General features: G+C 41.9%; 1 protein-coding gene, 2 long non-coding RNA genes and 2 other non-coding genes across 8 annotated transcripts in view; 1 reads left to right on the top strand and 4 right to left on the bottom strand.

Annotated features, from left to right (window-relative positions):
- The window catches only part of LOC121545436 (fibroblast growth factor receptor-like 1), an 81,608-nt gene extending 79,130 nt beyond the window's left edge, over positions 1 to 2,478 (bottom strand). Inside the window, exons 1-2 of one of the 2 annotated variants that reach the window (XM_045208354.1) lie at positions 2,182 to 2,478; positions 1,911 to 2,006 (exon numbers count right to left, since the gene is read on the bottom strand). In XM_045208354.1, the coding sequence (XP_045064289.1) occupies positions 1,911 to 1,983 (73 nt within the window). In that variant the 5' untranslated portion in view covers positions 1,984 to 2,006; positions 2,182 to 2,478. Of the gene's footprint in view, positions 1 to 1,910; positions 2,012 to 2,181 lie in introns of both variants that reach the window. The other variant, XM_045208349.1, reaches the window with a different exon arrangement.
- A 5,210-nt stretch (positions 2,479 to 7,688) lies between these two features.
- On the bottom strand, positions 7,689 to 11,099 carry LOC121546965. Of its 3 annotated transcripts, none has more exons than XR_005996469.2 (11): positions 10,998 to 11,099; positions 10,319 to 10,386; positions 9,915 to 9,945; positions 9,657 to 9,716; positions 9,404 to 9,459; positions 9,139 to 9,196; positions 8,882 to 8,918; positions 8,631 to 8,692; positions 8,366 to 8,412; positions 8,137 to 8,193; positions 7,689 to 7,991 (listed from the first exon to the last, which is right to left on the bottom strand). It is a non-coding gene; the product is annotated as an uncharacterized LOC121546965 (long non-coding RNA). The 3 variants fall into 3 exon arrangements; XR_005996468.2 differs by having other exon boundaries at positions 8,137 to 8,276; XR_005996470.2 differs by having other exon boundaries at positions 8,137 to 8,281.
- Positions 9,798 to 9,865, bottom strand: LOC121547269. Its single transcript, XR_005996511.1, has one exon. It is a non-coding gene; the product is annotated as a small nucleolar RNA SNORD63 (small nucleolar RNA).
- Positions 10,043 to 10,242, bottom strand: LOC121547257. The gene has a single exon (XR_005996509.2). It is a non-coding gene; the product is annotated as a small nucleolar RNA SNORA74 (small nucleolar RNA).
- Positions 11,100 to 13,377: 2,278 nt separating the features above from the next.
- LOC121546982 lies at positions 13,378 to 15,219 on the top strand. Its single transcript, XR_005996471.1, has 3 exons — positions 13,378 to 13,463; positions 14,497 to 14,609; positions 14,768 to 15,219. It is a non-coding gene; the product is annotated as an uncharacterized LOC121546982 (long non-coding RNA).
- The last annotated feature ends 1,513 nt before the right edge of the window (positions 15,220 to 16,732 follow it).

A 16,732-nucleotide genomic window follows, 5' to 3' on the forward strand; every position in this document is an offset into this window, starting at 1 on the left:
GGGAAAAATCTCGATGAAATTAGGATTGTCAACTTTTGATCTGACCCACCGGAATAACAAGAGGTATTTGTATATCAGGCTAGCCCAGAACAATCCATAAAACTGAGAAGAAACCCAATAGGCTGCATCCCTCACCTGGATCACAAGCAACACTTTACAATGCACCCTTTCCAGACCCAGACCTCCTGCATGACACCTTTTATCTACATTGCCAGAGAGAGACACACACTGCATAACGTCCTGGGCTCTGACATGACATTCCTAGGATAACTCAGACAAGGCAGAAAGGAAAGGAGCAATCCAAGGACAACACAGATTGTGTGTGTGTATTTCCTTCTACCACCCACCCACTTCAGCACACACACACACACAGCCCACATTCACACACAGCCAGCCACACAATGTGAAAGGAGTGCAGTGAGCAGATACGAGGGTCAACAGAGAGGACAATGGACTGATTACTCCACAGAGTAAGGTCAAGATCTATCTGATTTGCCCAGCAGTCTTGTGGTGGTGGTGGCCTCTCTGAATGTGATCAGGTAGCTTTAGTTAGAGCCCACCTGGAAGATGATTGACTAAAATCATGAGACACAATAGTTTGAGAATTCTACAGTAGGGGCCAGTATGTCAACTTTAGTAACATATCACAGGTGTCATACTGAACTGAATAAAAAGGTTGGAAAAAAAAATCATTGAATCTGATTTCGAAACATTTGCATCACACTCAAATCCACATAGTCAATTAATTTCAAATCAAACAAACAATAGCCATTCCCCTTGGACTGGGCTTGTTGCTTGCTAAATGCAGTGTTTATTTCCTGCCATGGGGACATGGGACACACTCTTTTCACGCCACTTCGATACAAAGTGTATTTTCGTAGCAGTTTAGGACAGCATTTTCGCTAACCCTAACCCTTTTCCTAACCTTAACCTCAGTATCCTAACCTGCTACAAAAAACTCGCTTCGGTATCGAAGTGGCGTGAAAATAGTATTTCCCATGGGGACATTGCAGTGCCAGTGGCCCTGAGTCTAGTACAGTCAGCAGGGTAGAATAGAGGATCACAGAGGCCAGGCAAACAGCTCCTCTCAGCATAAAGCAAGACATCTTCCCCTGGTTTACGCACACAGCCCTGTAGGTGTCATCAGCCCTGCTTTGATTTACGTTAACTGCTTTTCAACTTGGCAGGAGATACAAACTTATGCACCTCTAAATTCCTGCAACGATTCCAAGAAAAGGCATGCTTGTTTGGTTTCTGATGGCCTCCCGCCGCTGATGCAAACTGGGTTGCTTCAAAAGCCGCATTTATGTGCAGCCCCTTGGTCTGTGTTTTGTCTGTAAACACAGCACAGGGCCACTCTCTCTGGGTGCGGGCCACTCTCTCTGGGTGCGCAGTTAATCATTAAACACATTACCACTGAGGGGATTTTTTTTGTTTCTGTTGACCTTAGGGCAAATTTGAATGTGGGGTTGGAAGCCAAGTAGAGTTCACAGAATTGTTAAATAAATTCCTGTGAATTAAACATGTGATAGAAGAGGTCAGTCTAGGTAGAGTGTAGACTGTCTCTCAGTGTTGCAGGCACAAACATTCTCAAACAAATTCACTGAAATATTTCCTCATTAGGTTTATTAAAAATTAATTACATTAAAAACAATAATCAGTAATGTGTCTCTGCGGAAACAGACTATGGTGCCAAACATAACGTTTAAAATATTATATTATCTGTAAAAAATGTGTAGTCACATTCATGTATTATTCCGATTTTCATATGGATATCGATTTCCATAAGTATTTGTACATCAATGAGGACAGACGAACATGATCATTCTTTCCACATTTCATTCGGCTATTTGCGGGACAATGTTACAATGTAGTAACACTACAGTAAGATAATAAGCAGTTTCTCTTACCTCTAGCCTCACTTGATGACAGCATCATTAATATCACTGTACACACAGCCAGACATCCATCCTTAGAGAACATTTTCAGCAAACTGCAGTTTGTGTCTGTTCTGAAGAAAATTGGCATAATAGAGAATTCAATAACAAACGTACCGTATAACATCAAGATACTTGATTGAGTTGACCCAATAACGTTTAAATTACATAGCCACACTGACATACCTCAATTAACATACACAGACAATTTGAGTGAAGACCGAAGATTAGTGGGCATACTCACGTGTTGTCCTCTGCCAGGCAAATGCTTTCCACAAAATGTATGTAAACACAATGGTTCACTGTAGTCTGACGTAGTAATCAAATGTATTGTACAATAAAGTATACTGGTATTCAGGTTGTCCTCCACGCGGGAAATGTAAATTAAATTAACTTCAATATCATATCAATGACATCGCGGCAAAATACTGTCTGATAAAATTTGGCGCAAAAAAAATCGCTAAAAATGTACATAACAGGTAGGCCTAATGGTAAAGTTTTCGGCCTTAGTTCTCTCACCTCATCCCTGGTGTGCCCTTCTGCATCCTTTTGCCATGAGGAACAGTACAGAAGTTTTCCAAGAACAGCTGTGGAATTCAATTGGCCAATCGTGGACCGGCTCGAGCTGTGCTCCTCATGGACAACGTTGCGCTGCATCAAAGCACGGGCGCCCCCCCTCGGGTCGATTCATATACAGCACACATGATCAATTCAAAATGTATTGGTCGTGTATACATATTTTGCAGGATGTTATCGCAGGTGCAGCGAAATGATTATATTTCTAGCTCCAACATTGCAGTAACACCTCACAATACAATACACACAAATCCCAAAAAAGGAAAATAAATAATTGAAGAAATATCAGAATGAGCAATGTCAGAGTCCAGAATATAAATATATACAGTATACATGTATATAATGGTGTGTATAGACCAGGGGTGTCAAACTCATTTTAGCTCAGGGGCCACATGGAAGAAAATCTATTCCCAAGTGGGCCGGACCGGTAAAATCATGGTATATATAACTTAAAAACAACAACTTCAGATTGTTTTCTTTGTTTTAATACTATCAACATAAAACATAAAGCTGGAGCCTGAGGACAGTGTGTCCAAAATAGTACAAGCACAACATCACTATTAATCATAAAACACCTCAAGTTTATTTGAAAATTCTAAAGAAAAAGAACACAAACACACAATGCCTCAGTGATTCACAGAACTGTTTCACAGATCACAGAACTATATCAGGGTGTCATTTCTCAGGCAGAAATGTAGATACAAATAATGAAATCCTGTTCCCCAAACAAGTGCAAGAACCACAGAGTCAAGAATAGGTTAAATATACAAATAAAATAAAATAAATTAAAAACAATAGCACATCAACATCAAAACATATAAACATAAAGCTGGAGCCTGAGGACAGTGTGTCCAAAAGCACAACATCACTATTAATCATAAAACACCTCAAGTTATTTGAAATTCTGAGGACAAACAACACACAAACACACAATGCCTCAGTGATTCACAGAAGTATATCACAGAACTATATCAGGGTGTCTCATGCAGCACTTTAAGTGGGGTTGCATAGTTTATTTGACTCCTGATACCTGGCATCTTTTAGCTTTCACCAGCGCATCAATATCAGGCGTCACATCCTGAGTGGCAGCCAACTTCAGGATGTGATTCAAGTGCTTGTGCGTGAGCCTTGAGCGCAGCTTTGTTTTATGTATGCTCATTACAGAGAACTTGCTCACAAAGATATGTGGTTCCAAACATGCACAATAGTTTTGCAGCGAGGGCTGTCAAGTTGGGGTAACCTGGCAAGAGATTCTGATAAAATGTGTCCAAGCCAGCTGCGGCAAATTTGCCCTTAAAATCCGAGTCACACTGCAAGTCTATTATTTCAAGTTGGATGCTGACGGGCAGATCAGAGGGATTCACGGTGAATGGCGAACAAAAAACTTTGAAGTCTTTCTCCAGTTCACCAAAAATCTGAAAGCGTTGCTCAAACTCCCTTAACAGTCCCGTTATTTTATCTTTGAACCGCTTCATGTCTGCCACATGTTGGGTCGCGCACACATTTTTTCAGACAGGGGAAGTGAGCTGCATCACCACCGGCGAGTTGCGTCTCCCACAATGACAGCTTCAACTTGAAAGAACGTATGCTGTCATAATACTGCGTGGCAACTTTGTTGCGCCCTTCCAGCTGTTTGTTCAAGTTATTCAGGTGCTCTGTAACATCCACCATAAATGCAAGGTCCTGCATCCATTCTGCGGAATGAAATTCTAACACTGGTTTGCCCTTTTCTTCCATGAACTGTTCAATTTCTTCTCGTAAATCAAAGAAACGCCTCAGCACAGCACCTCAGCTTAACCATCTTACCTCAGTGTGGTATGGCAGGCCATAGATGTGGTCTTTCTCTCTGAGAAGGCTGTCAAACTGACAGTGATTCAGGCTTCTGGATCGGATGAAATTAACTGTTTGGATGACCACCTTCATGACGTTATCCATCTTTAATGACTTGCAACACAAAGCCTCCTGGTGCAAAATACAGTGAAAAGTCCAAAAATCACATCCTCCATTTGCAGATTGCACTTTCTCTCTGAACTTTGTCACAACGCCTGCTTTTTTCCCGATCATTGAGGGCGCACCATCTGTAGCCAGGCTGACAGCGCGGGACCAGTCCACTCCGACCCTGTCCAGCACGCCGACGAGTGCAGTGAAAATATCAGCTGCTGTCGTTGTATCTGTCATCGGCACCAACTCCACGAACTCCTCGGTGACGGTCAATGTGTCATCAACTCCGCGGATGAAAATGGCCAGTTGTGCAACATCTGTAATGTCCGTGCTTTCATCAATTGCAACCGAAAACGCAATAAATGACTGACTTTACTTTTTGCTTCAACTGGCTGTCCAAATCCACTGAAAGATCAGAAATCCTGTCTGCAACTGTGTTTCTTGTCAGGCTGATATTTGCAAAAGCCTGGTGCTTTTCAGGGCACACAATCTCTGCTGCCTTCATCATGCATGTTTTTACAAATTCACCCTCACTAAATGGTTTTGAAGCCACTGCGATTTCATTAGCAATGAGGTAGCTAGCTTTCACTGCAGCGTCACTGATGTCTCGGCTGTGAGTAAACACATACTGCTGTTTCTTCAGACCCACCAACAGTTCATTCACCTTCTCTCTTCTCCGCTGTCCTTGAAAGTTGTCATATTTGTCGGCATGAAGACTCACATAGTGGCGACAAAGGTTATATTCTTTCAGCACTGCAACATGCTGTGAACACACCAAACATACAGCTTTCCCATTCAATTCCGTGAATAAATAGAAGGATGACAATTTTTCTTGGAGCACTCTGCGTCCACTTTTCTCTTTTTTGACAGAGACATATTGGGGCAATGAGGGTGCCAAAGCACATAATGTTAAAAGTAGAAGCCGTAATAAATATCGCGGGCAAAACAAAGTAGCTCATCCGGACTGGCTGCACTTGCTTGACCTATTTGCTATGCCCCTGTATAAACAGTTTGCTTGCTTAACACAATTGCTATTGCGCCATCCAGTGGACACAATTGGAACAGCAGTTTATTTTATTGAAAAATTGCAGCTCATTTTTATACTTAACAAAATCATCTCGCGGGCCGGATTAAACCCGTTTGCGGGCCTGATCCGGCCCGCGGGCCGGACGTTTGACACCCCTGGTATAGACAGTATATGAATAGAAAAGGTGTGTACAGCAGCAGTTATATAGGATGAGCCTTGACTAGAATACAGTATATATACTGAACAAAAATATAAATGCAACATGTAAAGTGTATGTTTCATGAGCTGAAATGAAAGATCCCAGAAATTTTCCATATGCACAAACAGCTTATTTCTCTCAAATATTGTGCACAAATTTGTTTATATCCCTGTTAGTGAGCATTTCTCCTTTGCCAATATAGTCCATCCACCTGATAGGTGTGGCATATCAAGAAGCTGATTAAACAGCATGATCAGTACACAGGTGCACCTTGTGCTGGGGACAATAAAAGGACACTCTAAAACGTGCAGTTTTGTCACACAACACAATGCCACAGATGTCTCAAGTTGAGGGAGCATGCAATTGGCATGCTGACTGCAGGAATGTCCAACAGAGCTGTTCCCAGAGAATTGAATGTTCATTTCGCTACCATAAGCCGCATCCAACATTTTAGAGAATTTGTCAGTACGTCCAACCGGCCTCACAACCGCAGACCTCGTGTAATAACGTCAGCCCAGGACCTCCACATCCGGCTTCTTCACCTGTGGGATCGTCTGAGGAGGGGGGTATGCTGCTGATGAGTATTTCGGTCTGTAATAAAGCCCTTTTGTGGGGAAAAACCTCATTCTGATTGGTTGGGCTTGGCCTATTCCCTCCCAGGCCCACCGATGGCTACGCCCCTGCCCAGTCTGCCCATGATTTTATTTAAATTGACTGATTTCCTTCTATGAACTGTAATTCAGTAAAATCTTTGAAATTGGTGCATGTTGCGTTTATATTTTTGCTCAGTATACAAATGAAGTGGGTAAAACAATAACATGTAAACATAAAGTGACCAGTGTTCAATGACTACGCACATATAGGGCAGCAGTCTCTAAAGTGCAGGGTAGAGTACCGGGTGGCAGCCGGCAAGTAACGGTGACTAACTTCAGGGCAGGGTACTGGGCAGTGGCTGGCAAGTGGTGACTATTTAACATTCTGATGGCCTGGAGAGAGCATTTTTTTCAGTCTCTTGGTCCCAGCTTTGATGCACCTGTACAGTCTCCACCATCTAGATGGTAGCTGGGTGAACAGGCCATGGCTCGGGCAGCTGAGGGCCTTCATCTTCTTGTGACACCGGGTGCTGTAGATTATCTGGAGGGCAGGCAGTGTGCCCCGGTGATGCGTTGGGTTGACCGCACCACCCTCTGGAGAGCTCTGCAGTTGCGGACGGTGCAATTGCCGTACCAGGCAGCGACACAGCCCGACAGGATGCATCTGTAGAAGTTCGTAAGGGTCTTAGGGGCTAAGACTAATTTCTTCAGCCTCCTGAGGTTGGAGACGGTGTTGCGCCTTCACCACAGTCTGTCAGTGATGTGCACACTGAGGAACGTGAAGCTTTTCACGTAAATGTGGAGTGCTCTCACTGCTGTGTCGTGAAGTCCACAATCAGTTCCTTCATTTAATTGAGAGGTTATTTCCTGGCATCACTCCGCTAGGGCCCTCAACTCCTCCCTGTAAGCAGTCTCATCATTGTTGGTAATCAGGCCTACCAGTTGACAATTGAGTTGCATTACCAAATATGTTTCAAGAATGAATGTTTTCTATACAATGTGTATAACTTCCCTATATAAAAAGCCTGTACATTCACCCTCCCCAGATAGACATGCTATATAGGGATTAAAGGCAGGCAATTTAGATTGACAAAGTGAGGGGGTAAAATCTGTGGTAACATCAGAGCAGTCCTTTCAGATAAAAAATACATGCCTCAGACATGTAGAATAAGCGATCACATCAGCCCCACTCAATTAAATGTTTATCTGCAATGGTCAGTTACTGAACATGGCCCTGGTTTGGTGATATAAACTGCCATCAATGTAAGCACTACAGTTTTACACTAACCATCAGTCAGATCAGCTTCCCACAGCCTGTTAGTAAAGTGCTCATTTAGTTACCAATTTCCATAAAGTACCATATTTCAATAATAACCTCAATGCTATTACCTAAAATCTACAATAATTGAAGACAATTTACAAGGCCAATTTTATTGTTTTCACCGATTGACAAGGTCCCAATAGGTTCATGCAGTTGGGAGCATAACCAAGGCAATACATTGAACAAGTCATTATGTGGTACATTTGTTCAGAAACCACTGACATTGCAAAACAGGATTATGCAATGACACTCCAGGATTAGATTGTGTCAAAGGGCCATGTGAACCCAGTTGGTGGTGGTTGAGCCAAGCGGTCTGGCCTGGAGTTTAACGAATCATCTGCAGGATGTATCATTCTGTTAACCACCCAAGTCCAGACAGAAACAATCCTGTGGCAGCCTGTTGACATCAATATACATTAAACATATTGCAAATGCAAGCATCTCAGGTCTTCTAGTCAGATTGAAGTAGTTTCAGTCTACAAACTGAAGTGCCGTTTTATTTTCCCAGAATTTGTTTTGCTCAAAATGTTATGGTACATTACCTTGAATCAAGTTATAGCATCAATTCCTGTCCAAGCAGCTCCATGCTTTTTGTCAGTCTTTGGAAGACAAATGACATACACACAGAGAATGTAGACGGGTAGCCATTTAGGAAAGAACTGTGCTCAGGGTTCCGAAGAGTCTGCACTATACAATAAATAGGTGATACATTGTTTTACTTCACAGTACAGGTTTGTAGTTTCTCTAGCAAAAAATCTGATCCAGCCTCACCTTCAATGGAGTTGAAGCATAGAATGTCATACAAGCAGCATGTATTCCTGAAATGCAAAGATATGAAGTTAGGAATGACTGTAGAGTATACCAATACATTTGAGGCTATAACAGCCATTACAAAATGTGCTCAGAGTTAGAACATAGTGTCTTCACCAACAGTAAGAAAGCTGGGTTAAAGCTATAAAGCTCTCATCACCGCACAGTGCATTTTCATGATAGCACTTGGGTTCCAAAATCCATTTAGATGTTATGAGTACATTACCTTGCTTTGACTTTAGGCATCAAATCCAGTCCAAGCACCTCCATGCTTGGTCTACATTATTCCTGTGGAGGACAAAGGAGAACGCCTGTGAGCTAAATATACACAAGAGAATTTAGAAAGCAAGTCATTCAGGAAGAATTGTGCTCAGCGTTCCGAAGGTTCTTCACTATAGAATAAGTAGGTGATAAAAGTAAATCACTACACAATACATTTGTGTTATTTAGCTTATTGAAATTCTGACCCATCCTCACCTTGAGTTGTAGCATTTCATTTTACAATCATGTTTTCCTGAAATGCAAATAAATCAAATTAGTAAATGATCATTTACCTTTTAGTATAGAAATGATCATGCAAATGTATGGCCCATGACCTTTAATAAATACAATGTATACAGTAACAAACATTGTGCAAGTCATCCTCATTTAAAAGGTAAACAGTAATGCTGGGTTAAAGCTATAAGGTTCTCAACAGTACATGTTTTTGTAGTATAATAATTCAGAATCATCACCTTCAATGGAGTTCACCTGGATATTTCCTGAAATGCAAGCAGTCCACTAAATAGTTTCCTGAAATACAAATATTTAAGAAATTGACTGAACACCTAACAGTGAGCATATAGGAATACAATGTAAATAGTAACCATTTTTACAACATGCTCAGAGTTTCAAAGTCTTCACCAACAGTAAGAAAGCTGGGTTAAAGCTGTAAAGCTCTCATCAGTGCACAGTACATGTTCAGGGTGTTTAGCTATAACAATTCTCATCCATCCTCACCTTCAATACCCTTTCCATTTAACCATCAATCCAGTCCCAGCAGTACCATGTTTATCCTACATTAGAGGAATAAGAACCCTAGTGAGCCATACATAAATACAGTTTAAACAGTACCAGCCATCACAAATTGTGCTCAGAGTTAGAACATAATGTCTACACCAACAGTAAGAAAGCTGGGTTAAAGCTGTAAAGCTCTCATCAGTGCACAGTACATGTTAATAGCGTTAAGCTATAACTGCTGAGCCATCCTCACCTTTAAACGCATTGAATCGAGTTGAATCACCTTCAATTGAGTTAAATGGAGCATGTTTTCCTGAAATGCAAATGTTCAAACCTTACAATATGCAAAGCCATATAAACACAGTAAGTAGTCAACAGTAGCAGGCATTAAAATAGTGCTCAGTTTTCTGAAGTTTCTTCACCATACAATAAGAATGATGTGTTAAATAAGCATCACGGCACAGTACATCTTCATCCCATTTGTAAAAACAAAGATCTTATTTATGCTCACCTTCAATTAGAGTTGGTGTAATTCATTCAGTCTGCATGCGTGAAATGCAAAGGAAAGATTGAGGTCATTAATGACATGACTTAGAAGTATCTAGTAGCTATACTCATGCAGATTCCTTTGAATGTATATTTGTTAGCCCTTCTACTAGGGCTGCCCCAGTGTGTAGGTGCAGCCCACTCTCAGAAGAGCACAGTTCTGCTACAGCACAGCACCAACAGCCACTAAAACAGTATCTGCTGGACCAGGCCACATTAGCAGAGCCTTCCTCTCCCAGCAGTGTAACACTAGTTCAGGCATGGGCTGGCCTGTACAGCTGACTACCGCTGGATTAAGAAAACTAGCCAAGCATGAAAACCTAATTAACTTTAAGTTTTGAATGTAAGGATGTGGGAGACAACAGCTACCTTAAAGGGGATCATGTTATTCCCATTTGCAGCCCTCCCATGTCTGAAGACCTGAATGGTGGCACAACCTGAGAAGGTAAAGACAAGGTATGCATGAGTTGTGACAATAACATCATTGCATTAAACAAAATGGTATCCATCTTGGTTTTACACTGGCTAGCCAACTTGGCTAGCTAACTAGGCCCACCTTTCGCATTGCACCACGTGTCACCTAGGCCTCGCATGTGAAACTTGCCAGTCATCTAACTAACGAACAGGCTAGTTAGCCTTAGCAACTTCGCACCAAAACAATAATAACTAGTAACTGGCAGCCAATGCAACATAACTGGTTAGCTGAACGAGTTACCTAGACTTAATTTTAAATGACTTAACTATATATTTTAGCCAGTACTAGAGGCAACATTGGTTTAACAATGTTTTTTTTAACAGTATGGTTTAGCTAGGAACTAAGTTAACTACCAGGTCAACATCTCTTCCTTGCCACTTGGTTATATTTATGTTGCCTGACGACTAAAACTCCATTCTTCCGATGATCTGTTCGCTAGGTACATAGCTACTTCATTGCGGAAAGAAACTAACGGCCGTGGCGTAGCGTTTGCCCGGAGCAAGGGTAGCTAGCCAACTATATATCAATACTGACCCATTCCAACTTCCATAAACGCAAGACACTATTTATTACCTTGGACGAAATTGGACCTCCCTTCCTCATGTCTTCAAAGAGACTGGCGTTTGGGCACTTGCAAATTTATAGTCCTCCTCGGCACCATAGAATACATGTTCCAGAGTGAATTGTGGGATAGGTCTCTTCCTCCAAGAAATGTGATCTATTACTGCGTTCATGTGCTAGTCGGAACAAGGAAACTCGGTAGTGTCCAACTTTCTAACTGTTCGTACATTTCCGTGGACTATTGGTACATTCCAGACAACTGGGATTTCGGGATAATAAGAGGTCAAATCATGACGTTAGTAATCTTCAGGCCAGAAAGTCGGAGCTCTAGAAAGAGTCTGAGATATGTTTCCATCAAATGACTTGTTGCAGATAAAAGGCTGTGCGTGATGTACCAAATACAAAATCCAAGTTAAATTGGTTTCCATTCCATTTAACTCTACTGATGGTTTTCTCACAAAAAATGTGGCGTTATATACACTGAACAAAAATATAAACTCAACATGTAAAGTGTTGGTCCCATGTTTCATGAGCTTAAATAAAATATCACAGAAAGGTTCCATACCCACAAAAAGCTTATTTCTCTTAAATGTTGTGCACAAATTTGTTTAAATGCCTGTTAGTGAGGATTTCTCCTTTGCCAAGATAATCCGTCCACCTGACAGGTGTGGCATATCAAGAAGCTGATTAAACAGCATGATCATTACACACGTGCACCTTGTGCTGGGGACAATAAAAGGCCACTCTAAAACATGTCACAACACAATGCCACAGATGCCTCACAACTGCAGACCACATGTAACCACGCCAGCCCAGGCCTCCACATCTGGCTTCTTCACCTGCGGGATCGTCTGAGACCAGCCACCCGGACAGCTGATGAAACTGTGGGTTTGAACAACCAAAATATTTCTGCACAAACTGACAGAAACCGTCTCAGGGAAGCTCATCTGCGTGCTTGTTGTCCTCTCACCAGGGTCTTGACCTGACTAAAGTTCAGCGTCGTAACCGAATTCAGTGGGCAAATGCTCATCTTCAATGGCCACTGGCATGCTGGAGAAGTGTGCTCTTCACAGATATATCCCGGTTTCAACTGTAGCGGCCAGATGGCAGACAGCGTGTATGCGGTCGTGTGGGCGAGCGGTTTGCTGATGTCAATGTTGTGAACAGAGTTCCCCGTGGTGGTGGGGTTATGGTATGGGCAGGCATAAGCTACAGACAACGAACACAATTGCATTTTATCGATGGCAATTTGAATGCACAACTACATCGTGACGAGATCCTGAGGCCCATTGTTCAGCATGATCATGTAAGGCCCCATGTCGCAACGATCTGTAAAACATTTCTGGAAGCTGAAAATGTCCCAGTGCTTTATTGGCCTGCATACTCACCAGACATGTTTGGGATGCTCTGGATCGACGTGTACGACAGCGTGTTCCAGTTCCCGCCAATAACCAGCAACTTCGCACAGCCATTGAAGAGGAGTGGGACAACATTCCACAGGCCACAATCAACAGCCTGATCAACTCTATGCAAAAGAGACGTGTCATGCTGCATGAGGCAAATAGCGCCCCACAGTGGAGGTACCCATTAAACCTAGCGGTCAAACAGGGAAATGGTTCCAATTGTTTTTCCACCATTAATTTTTCCAATAAGGGATTTTAGAAACACTTAAAATAAGGGCTGTGTTTCGTGTAGGCTTACCATGGCGTTTTGATAGCTTGTCCGAGAGAGATTTACATGGTTAACTACATTAGCTAGTTAATCCAGAGATTCTTACCTTTGCCTCAATTTAGGCTGTCTCGTCCAGATCATGACATTTGTAGTTCTTTATGATAGCCATATTATCAGCTAACTAGCATTTCATTTTTGTGGGGTAAATACAGGCAAATATATTGATAAAAGTCACCTTGTCCTAGAGAGATTTACACGGTTATCAAAACGGCATACCAGGGTAAGCCTACACAAAATATGAAATATCAAATCTTTGAAATTGTTGAGTTTATATTTTTGTTCAGTGTAGTTTAGCTTTCTTTGGCTTTTATAAACCAACAGTCTAGCTTGCTAGCTAACTTAGATGGTGAAGCTAGGCATTCTTATGTTTGTCTGTGGGTGAGGGGTAGGTAGCCTACTTCAAGTACTACGTGACTTGTAGCTACCTTAGCTAGTTTTTTGAGAGGTTTCAGAGATCAACTGATTAGCATCCTCTCTTGAGTCAAGAGTTTGCTTACTTTACTTCGGGAAGACATTGATCTGTTTGCTGTTACCCTCTGGACAGCAGATAATTAGTATAGCTAGTAGGCAAGGTTATGTAACCTTATTTAGTCCTAACTCCTATGGTGGGTTTTAAATTAATTGGTATTCACGTTTGTTTTTTAGGTACAATTACGGTCACGTTATTGATGCCAAATTGCAAACCTTATTTGCACCTTCTCTATTCCAGAACCAATGGGTGTGCCTGTCTTATCACCTCATAACTAGGTAGGCTGTTTCAACCTGGAACACTATTCTCCTGATTTGGTCTGTTTCAGTCATTGCAGGAATTCCTGAAGAGCAGGAGTGTATGAAGGGTTTTGTCCCAGCCCATCTCTAACACCTGACCTTAAATAATCAACATAATTAATCACGGCAATAGGCTATGATTTGTAATCATGTATGAGATGGGCTGGAACAAAAGCTTATACACACTCCTACCATTCAGATCCTCTCCATGTGTAGGCTATTGTACTGACCCGTGTGGTGCAGTCTTTATACAGTTGAAGTCGGAAGTTTTACATACACCTTAGCCAAACACATTTAAACTCAGTTTTTCACAATTCCTTACATTTAATCCTAGCAATAATTCCCTGTCTTAGGTCAGTTAGGATCACCACTTTATTTTAAGAATGTGAAATGTCAGAATAATAGTAGAGAATTATTTATTTCAGAAGTAATTTCTTTCATCACATTCCCAGTGGATCAGAAGTTTACATACACTAAATTAGTATTTGGTAGCATTGCCTTTAAATTGTTTAACTTGGGTCAAACGTTTCGGGTAGCTTCCCACAAGCTTCCCACAATAAGTTGGGTGAATTTTGGCCCATTCCTCTTGACAGAGCTGGTGTAACTGAGTCAGGTATATAGGCATCCTTGCTCGCACACGCTTTTTCAGTTCTGCCCACACATTTTCTATAGGATTGAGGTCAGGGCTTTGTGATGGCCACTCCAATACCTTGACTTTGTTGTCCTTAAGCCATTTTGCCACAACTTTGGAAGTGTGCTTGAGGTCATTGTCCATTTGGAAGACCCATTTGCGACCAAGTTTTAACTTCCTGACTGATGTCTTGAGATGTTGCTTCAATATATCCACATCATTTTCCTTCCTGACTCCAACCTAAGTGTATGTAAACTTCCGACTTCAACTGTATGTGTAGTAGTCTCTTGCATCGTATTTCTTAGTTTTCCATTTGTGTCAACTTTGAACTCAATCTAAGCCACAGACTAACTTCCTCCATTTTGTACTTGATCTTTATAGACACAGACCCGAAGACATTCAAGCTGCAAGCATCCCAAGTCTCTAATGGTCCCAGTACTGGTTAATGTGCAGGCCTAAGTGACCACACACACTCAAATGGACCTACAGCTGGGGTAAGATTCTTCCATCATTCACACACAGTAGACATACAGTAGTGTAAACCACCATGTCGTCAACAAAATGCTGACCTCAATTCTTCATTTGTATTGTGTAAGGCTCAATTTGTGAAAATGCTGTGATCACTCATCGTCTTTAATGTTGTGATTCACAGACACACGATGAGCACGATCTGAACGCTGCAACTGAGACTGAATGACGTTGAGACTCCGAGTATGACTGGACATGGGCCGGATATTTGTGACAACGACCTAAAAGGGGTGAAGCACAGCAGCATCCAATTTGATGTTTATTCCATGGCCATCCATCCCTCTAGCTACCCCTTATTCCACACGATGCCTTTTATGCTCCATGTTCCCTCAACTTCGGACACTTTGGACCTCTCCATCTTATCTCTATAAACCCACCCTACCTTCACCCATCTTCCCTATGCTGTTTCCTTCACTTGTTCTTCTCCTGATTGGAAAACATCTAGACTCAGTAACACATTTTAAGTGTTGTGGTGTACTGTTTTTGCGACCTTTTTTTAAACCGGTGTAATGCTGGCCTCCTGCTTATTCTGGGGTTCAGACTGAATGCAGTGTTAAATTAATGTTAAAAAAACGATTGGAACCATTTTTGTGTTTGACCGCTAGGTTTTATGGGTATTATTTTATTTGAATACAACTGGTGTAGACTTTACTGTGAAATGCTTGCTTACGAGCCCTTCCCAACGATGCAGAGTTTAAAAATAATAATACAAATAAAATAGTAACAGGAGGAATAAAATAAAATACACAAGAATGGAGCTCTATACAGGGAGTACCAGGTGGCATCCTATGACGGTACCACGTTGAAAGTCACTGAGCTCTTCAGTAAAGCCATCCTACTGCCAATGTTTGTCTATGGAGATTGCATGGTGGTGTGCTCGATTTTATACACCTGTCAGCAACGGGTGTGGTTGAAATAGGCGAATACACTAACTTGAAGGGGTGTCCACATACTTTTGTATATAGTGTGTATGTACATGAAGGCAGGGTAACGTGACTAGGCATCAGGATAGATAATAATTAGTCAAATTAAGAACAGAGTAGCAGCAGCAAATTATGAGTGTGAATGTGTGTGGGAGTGTCAATGTAGTGTGTGTGTGTGTATATATATATATATATAGTGAGTGTGCGTAGGGTAAGTGCAAGATAGAGTCCGTGCAGATAGTTCGGGTACCATTAATTGACTATTTAGCAATCTTATGGCTTGGGGGTAGAAGCTGTCTCGGAGACAGTTGGTCCGAGAGCCGATGCTCCGGTACCATTTGCCGGACGGTAGCTGAGTGAACAGTCTATGGCTTGGGTGACTGGAGTCTTTGGCAGTTTTTCGGGCCTTCCTCTGACACCCCCTGGATAGAGGTCCTGGACGGCAGGGAGCTCGTCCCCAGTGATGTACTGGGCTGTCCGCATCACCGTCCGTGGATCTCAAAACTTTACTTGGGTCTGCGTTAAGTAGCAATGATATCCTTCGCCACCGGCGTTGTCTTACAACATGACAGATAGCTCGAACCAGTCATAACTATTCAACATTACATAATTTTGAAGTTTCTTTCCAGCAAATTTCTTAGTTACATGATTGTTTAACTAGCAACGGAGTTTTGAAGTTGAGCAATGAGGACGAAAACAATCATAGTTCAGCTAGCCTGCTAGTTTATCCAGGGAAAACCGGGTAAAAAGCTCATATAATAAGAACGGAAGACTGCGTCCAAGATGTCCAACCGTTGTTTCCCAGGTTATCACCAAGGGGCCAGGGTTCTTGTCTCGAAGCACGGTTTCGACTGCTCCTACAGTTTTGGTTCGGTACTGCAGTTCAACTGACGCCCGGCCCAGAAAGACAATTATTTGAATAATTCAATGGATATTTTGTGCACAAAAGGTGATGACTAAAGTGTCTTATTACAGTATGAATTTTCTAATCTGGCCATGTATGGAAATGGTCTTCCTAGGCTGGGCGTCAGTTAAACTGCAGTACTGAAGCAAAATTGTAGGAGCAGTTGAACCCTGGCCCCTTGAAAACAACGGTTGGACATCTTGGACGTAGTCTCCCGTTCTTATTATACTTGTGGTTTATATGCCCTGAAGTGGATACATCA

This window comes from Coregonus clupeaformis, chromosome 3 (assembly GCF_020615455.1).
Source record: "Coregonus clupeaformis isolate EN_2021a chromosome 3, ASM2061545v1, whole genome shotgun sequence".
NCBI lineage: Eukaryota > Metazoa > Chordata > Actinopteri > Salmoniformes > Salmonidae > Coregonus > Coregonus clupeaformis.